The sequence below is a fragment of the Meleagris gallopavo genome, chromosome 29 (genome assembly GCF_000146605.3).
Source record: "Meleagris gallopavo isolate NT-WF06-2002-E0010 breed Aviagen turkey brand Nicholas breeding stock chromosome 29, Turkey_5.1, whole genome shotgun sequence".
NCBI classification, from domain to species: Eukaryota; Metazoa; Chordata; class Aves; order Galliformes; family Phasianidae; genus Meleagris; species Meleagris gallopavo.
Genome location: NC_015039.2, coordinates 2,461,686 through 2,468,359, shown reverse-complemented (window position 1 = coordinate 2,468,359; position 6,674 = coordinate 2,461,686). Strand labels below are relative to the sequence as shown.

Sequence of the window (6,674 nt, the reverse complement as noted above, 5' to 3'; positions counted from 1 at the left end):
GTCCGGTTTGGCACAGAGGAAGCAGCGCAGCCGGGTTCTGTCCCTGTGGGGCTGCTTTGCAGCTGCCTCAGGCGCGGGCGGCGTGGGAGAGCTGGCTGCTGCGGCCCCAGCTGCACCGCTGCGGCCTTTCCAACACTATTTATAGCCAAGTTCGGATGCTCCCCGCTTCCCCAAACCTTCCCGAGCAGGGGGACACGCTGCAGGTGCTGGGGAAGAGGAATAAACGGGTTGAGCTCCAGCTCCACTCTCTGCCACGCACATCGCTGCTGCCTGGAGCTGTCCCTGTTGCAGAGCGAGCTCTTTGCTCATCCCCAAGCCCATTTCCCAGCTGTTACTTGAGGGTGCTGGGTGGGTCTCCCCCGTGCCAAGCATGCTACCCATGCAGTTGGGGATCGGTGCCAAGCCGGGCTGGCAAAACAGCGCTGAAGGAAGGCACACGCTTCCAAGCGAAGGGTAATTGGAGCACTTTGTCATTCAGATGCCTATAATTGGCGCTCCATTGTCTCGGGCCGGGCCGGCTTATGCCGGTTGATGCGCCCATGAGTTCATAACAGCGCATTGTGCAGAGCGGCGGCCAAAGGGCTGACGAGGAGTCCATATGCACGGGGACTGGGAGCTCCTCCGCTGCCGGGGAAGTTTCTCCCCCCCCCAAATCAGCCTCATCTTGGTGGCAAAAGGACGGTCTCCCCGAAAGGAGCACATCCCCGACAGCTTCCTCCCCATCGAGCACCAAGGCCCCGAGAGCGAGCGCATAGAACTGACCCCGGATGGTCACAGCACCGCTGTTGCTGCTGTCCCTTCGGGTGGCCCCAGCTCTGAGCATTGCTCTGCCTCCTCACTGCCTCATTCTCAGTGTGTCCGACCCGCAGCCCAACAGCACCATCTGCCCTGACACCATCTGCCCCGTCCTCCTTCCATACAAACTCATCCCAGCTGCCGCACGAGGAAATTCCCGACCCTCCTGACTGTGAGCAGGAGGAGCAAAGCCAGCCCCACACATCACCCCTGGCCAAGGAGTGCTTTGGGGAATGGCCATCTCTGCTCCCCATGTTACGAAGTGGATGTGCAGAGGCTCTAACCGCACTGCTCATGGCACATTTATTGCTTCCATATGTGATGACAGGTTTTATAAGCTAGTACACTTACTCCTGTTAGACAGCTGAAGCTCTCTGCGCTCCTGTCAAAGTCTTCATTTCCACCGAGGGGGCTGATTTCTGATCCCAGAGCAGAAATGGGACCTCAGCCCTCTGAACCCTTCACTTGGGCTGGCAGCTTTTCCCAGGCAGAGGAGGGCTGTGACAGCACAGCATCCATAGAGAAAACGGCTTCTGTGATGGGACATAAGGCTGTAAGCCTACAGAAAAGCCAGCATCCCCCTAAGACCCACAAGCCCAGACCAAGGGCTGTCACTGCCTCCTTCAATCAGCAGTACTTGGCAGAAGCTTTGCGAATGAATGAGCTTTGCGTAGGAAAGTCATTTACCTCCCCTTTCTCCCAAGCCCTATATCTAACACACAGCCTCCCCTTTAGCCCAGACATTGAATGTCCACCCCACAGCACAACCCTCCCTGGATGCAACATCTCTCTCTGCCCATCGTTGCAATTCCTGTAACAAGAGTCACCTCTGGGTTGTTTTCTCTCCCAGGGACCCACCTGGGGCTCCAAGGAAAAGTGCTTGACCGAGATGTACACCACGAGTGGTGAGTGCTGCAAAGCCTGCAACCTTGGCGAGGGCGTTGTGCAGCCCTGTGGGGTCAACCAGACCGTCTGTGAGCCCTGCCTGGACAGTGAGTAGTGATACATGGGGCTTTTGGGGAACACCAGTGGGCACCTGGGTGTCTGCCCTATGGACACCCATTGCGTGGATGCGCTTTGTGTCATTTGGTTCCATTTTCCCACTGCACAGAGCCTCAAACCTCAGCATTGTTTCCAGCATTTCCCCAGTGCCTGCCCAGCAAGTGCCAGCAGCTCTCCCTGTTTGGGGACCCATTGGTGCCAGGCATTATTGCAGATCCCCTTCCAGTTCCTCCATTGCATCGATGGCTCCTCGCTCACAATTGCCTCCCAAATTTTCCTCTCCCCACACTGCTTTCCAACCCAGCCATGGGGATATCTCAGGAGCCACCTGTACTATTGCTACTTTTACCTTGTAAAGGCTGCGAAATAAAAGCAAGTCGGAGGGGAGAGAAGCAAATCACGAGTCCCCAGGAGAGGCGGGGAGCTTTCTGCTGGCTGACTCCAGGCACATTGCCTATGTCAAATGCTTCATAAATGTCGGTCGGAGCTTTGCGCAGGAGAGCTGGTTAAATGCTTGCAGATGAAGTGGTCCAGCTATTACTGCTTAAACAATGCCATGATAGGCAGAAAACGATCTACCCTGCAAATTTACTGCTGCAAGCTCTTTGAAGACCTGGGGACAAATATTTGTAGGGGGATCTGTGCCAGCCAAGCTCTGATTTGAAAGGCAGAATTGGCAGAGCACCATCGTAGGGGAAGTAAAAAGAGTCAGAGAGCAGAGAGGGGGGGAGAAGCCCTATAACCTGAGCAGCACCAGCACAGAGCAGTGTCAGAGCAGTGCTAAAAATACCTCCGCCTTTCTGCAAAATCAATGAGCAGCGCTTGCCCTCCGAGCTGCATCCCCCTGGCTGCAACCTTGGGGCAGGTTTGCTTGCTGTTCCTGGCCCCAACCCAGCTCCCAGGATGCAGGGCAGCAAATCCAGAGGGCATGGAAGGATTGCATTGCACACCAGGGTTACTTAGAGCAGCATTTTCTATAACTGCCTGCAATTCTAGGCTAGGAGATGGCTTACTTCCCACCTCCATTCTGGGAAGTGGGAGATGAAGGGGGTTTCTACACTCCCTGCAGAGATTATGGGGAGAGCAGGACCTGGGTGAATCAGTTAAGTCATGGCTGTTGGTAGCTTTGTGAATGCTGCTATGCTGGTTTGCATACCAGCTTGCTCTGCCCTGCCCTAACAGTTGCTTTCTTGCAGCAGGGTTAACCCCTGGCACCAGATCTGTTGGGTCAGGGAGCTGAGTTGGAAAGCATTGGGCTCCTTCCTCCACCCCTGCAGTGATGACAGCAGCCAGGAGCAAACACTCTCAGCATTGCACTTTGTGCCTTGCTTGGTTTTGCTGTTCCCTACACCTCCCATGCCTCTGTTTCCCCTTTGAACCCTCCAAATGCCTCCTAGCCCTTTCATCCCTTACCTGGGGGCCTCCAAAACACAGAACCCCTCCCCTGCTCACCCCATAGCACAGTGGGGCTGTCCTGACAGCACAGCATAAACCCCAGGACAGGACCAAGCCCCTAGCAAGCAGCACCAAGGAGATGACCTGGCTCCCCCATTGCACCAAGAGGGAAACCAAGAGCCACAGATGGGGATACTGCAAACTCTCCTGCTTTATGCCCTCAGCCCTGACCCAGTTGTGGTCATGCATTGTTAGTGCCAGCAGGATTATCATCTTATCATCTACGTGCTATGATGGGGAGATGCTGATGCTTATGCTGGGTGGCACTGGGGTGCAGCTGATGCAGGAGGGTTCCCAGCTTTCCTCCGAGCTCAGGGCGAGATTTCTAGGAGGAGAGGAAGCTTGGAGGCCCCATCAGCAGCCTCTACTGGAATGGGGACAGGATCTTTTTGGAGCTGCTCCCACACTTCTCCTCCATGGATCCCCTGGGTGCTGTGTGTGCAGCTCCTTCCCACTGAGTGCCCCAGTTACCAAGCAGAGCCAGCAGGGAGGAATTAGGGTGCAGCCCTTGGCCGTGACATCCCCACCTCCACCCTGGGCTGCCTCCGAGGCTTTATCTTGGCCTTCTTCCCGATTCACTGTCTTCTCAACTCACTGCTCAAACCATTTCACAAGAAATTTCCTACTATCAAAGCACCGCCCCTGCCAAAGCCTGGAGGCGATGTTCCCTCCATCAGACCAAATGGCCACTTGCTTTTTTTTATAATTTCCCCTTCTTCCTTCCCTCTACCCCTTGCCCAGCCCCCCCCCCCCCCTCCCTGATTTCTGCCTCATGATTTATTTATCTCCTTCGCCAGCCTCCGTTGCTGCAGGAGGGAGGGGGCCCTGTTTGAATCTCAGCTGTAATTGCTCAGCTCGGATACCTTGCTGCCACTGCAAATGTGCCCACTCAGCCGTATGCCTTTCCTGGCCACTTCCCTGCTCTAATGGTATCTATCAATAATTCAGAATAATGCAAGCCAAGAGCCCAGGTTAATGGGCGCAGTGCACGCTGACAGCCGACCCGGAGCAGCTCTGCCCCTGCACCCTTTGCCATTGCCTGTGTGTGCTGGTTTGGGCACACTTGCACACTTGGGGTGCAGCTGAGGTGTGGGGTGGTTGCTGTAAGAAGATGCTGTCCCCACCGGAGAATGGCTTTGGGAAGCTGTTCTCAGCCCTGTGCACCTCAGTGCTGTGTCCCTGCCATTTGGGGGTGCGTTGCTTTGTCCTTTGGAGCCCTTCACCGGGGTCTCAGGTCTCTCCTTTCCCCTCTATCCCAAAAGTGAGGCACCTGAGCAGTCCTGTGTGGCTCCTCAGCCTCCTGTGGGACAACCAGGGAAGCTGGAGAGCACCAAAGGTGCTGGGAGGCCACAGCAGAAAGTTTTGCAGGTACAGGGTGGGTGCACAGCCCCACTATCACCTGGAGGAAATTGCCACCTCTAATCTAAAGGCAGATGTGCGAGTGGTTCCCCTTTCCAAGGAGCAGGGCTGGCAGACAGGTTGCACTTGATCCCCCAACACCTTCTCTCACTGAGGAGGTGGGGGATTGGCATCGTGGGCTGTGGGGGAAGTGCTGTGAAGCACACAGTGCAGGGAGACTAGCTGTGCCCTCCGGGACAGGCACTAATCCCAGCTTCCTGTGTTAAAAATGAAATAAAAATAGCCCCAAGTACCTTGGGGATGGGGAGGGCAGCAGTGCGGGGGCAGCTTGGAGGGCTTCAGAAGGGGATTGATTTACATGGCCAAGTGAATCCTGCATGGTGAAATTGGAGAGCCCGGAGCCCCAGGGTCAGAGGAGTCAGCAGTTAGTGTTGTAACCTCCTGTTCTCATCACCTTTTTTGTTCCCTGGCCTCTTGTGAGGCGAAGGAAGGGGCACAGGGCAGTGATACCTCAAGAGACCCCACCAGGAAGGATGAAGAGAAGAAAGCTTTTGTGATGCAATTGCTGTAGGGTACCAGCATGGCCATGGGGAATCTCTACAGATGGGGAATGGGGATGATGCTCTAGGATGAGGACTTGTTGGAGAACATGGGCACTGAGCACATAGTCACAGCTGGTTGGGAGTGCTGAAGGCTGCAGGAGTTCAAGGGACCTGAGTCAGTGGCTCAGCATGGGGAATTGCTACAAAAAGGAGGATGCTGTTCATGGGAAGGGAAAGGGCAGCAAGAGCCTGCAGAGATGTCTGGGACTTGAAGGGGCTAGGTGTTTTTTGGGGGGCTAGGCAGGGAAAAACACCCTGTATCTCAGAGGAGGAGGAAAATGGTGAAGAGTTGTGGCTCTTGCACAAGCCCAACTCCTCTGGGCTGGATGGGAGCTGAGGGCAGCACTGAAGCCAACGCTGGGGTTCAATGTGACCAGCAGGGATGGGGATGTCCCTACGGTCTCTGTTCTCACCCCACCCTCTGTCCCCCCCCAGGTGTGACCTACTCGGACACAGTGAGTGCCACAGAACCGTGCAAGCCCTGCACGCAGTGCGTGGGGCTGCACAGCATGTCTGCACCTTGCGTGGAGTCAGACGACGCCGTGTGCCGCTGCGCCTACGGCTACTTCCAGGATGAGCTGAGCGGGAGCTGCAAGGAGTGCAGCATCTGTGAGGTGGGCTTTGGCCTCATGTTCCCCTGCCGGGACACACAGGACACGGTCTGCGAGGAGTGCCCCGAGGGCACCTTCTCTGATGAGGCCAATTTTGTGGATCCCTGCCTGCCCTGCACTATCTGTGAGGAGAACGAGGTGATGGTGAAGGAGTGCACGGCCACCTCCGATGCTGAGTGCAGAGGTAATGCTGCCTTTTCCATCTTGGAGGGGAGAGCAGGGCTCTTTGTGTCTCATGGTGCCAACACAAGCAGGTGTAGCGCTCTGTGCCACAGTTTCTCCTTTGCAACGGGGAGGTGGGTGCAGATCCCCAGGGATGGTGAAGAAGAGAGGACCTCATGTCCAGCTGAGATCCCCTTGGGCATTTCATTATGCAGCTTCCTAATGAGCTCAGCCAAGAGGTTCAGCAACTCTGATGCTGCTTTTGCAGCCGCCAGAGCCTTCATCAAAAGGGAATTTGACAGTTCGTGGCTTTCTCATGGGAATTAACTGCTGCTGCCTTCCGAAAGAGCTGGGGAGCAGCAGGAGAGTTTGCATCATTCCATACAGCAGCCCCTCTGCTCCACTCTGTGCAGCCCTCAGACTCTGGTGGGGGCTGTTTGGGGGATTTTCGGGGGGGGGCTGGCGCTGGGTTCTTCCTTGGCCGTTCCTTGGCAGCAGCAGTGCAGTTCCCTGCCCTGAGTGCAGCGACAGAGAAAGAGGCTTTGTCCCATCCGCTACTGATTCACAGCGTGAGGCGGCGGCCAGCACAGCTCCCTTTGGCTGATCCCTTGGTGGGGTCGAGTAAATGGAGCCATAAGTCAAGGAGCACAGGGTGAGCTTTGTTAGCTGCCAGCGGGGCCCCGCCGGA

At 56.0% G+C, this 6,674-nt stretch overlaps 1 protein-coding gene across 1 annotated transcript in view; it reads left to right on the top strand.

Annotated features, from left to right (window-relative positions):
• The first annotated feature begins 598 nt into the window (after positions 1-598).
• Positions 599-6,674, top strand: part of NGFR (nerve growth factor receptor) — an 11,720-nt gene continuing 5,644 nt past the window's right edge. The window contains exons 1-3 of the mRNA XM_010724547.2: positions 599-770; positions 1,617-1,787; positions 5,649-6,008. Coding sequence (XP_010722849.2) covers positions 599-770; positions 1,617-1,787; positions 5,649-6,008 — 703 coding nt within the window. The remainder of the gene's footprint in view (positions 771-1,616; positions 1,788-5,648; positions 6,009-6,674) is intronic.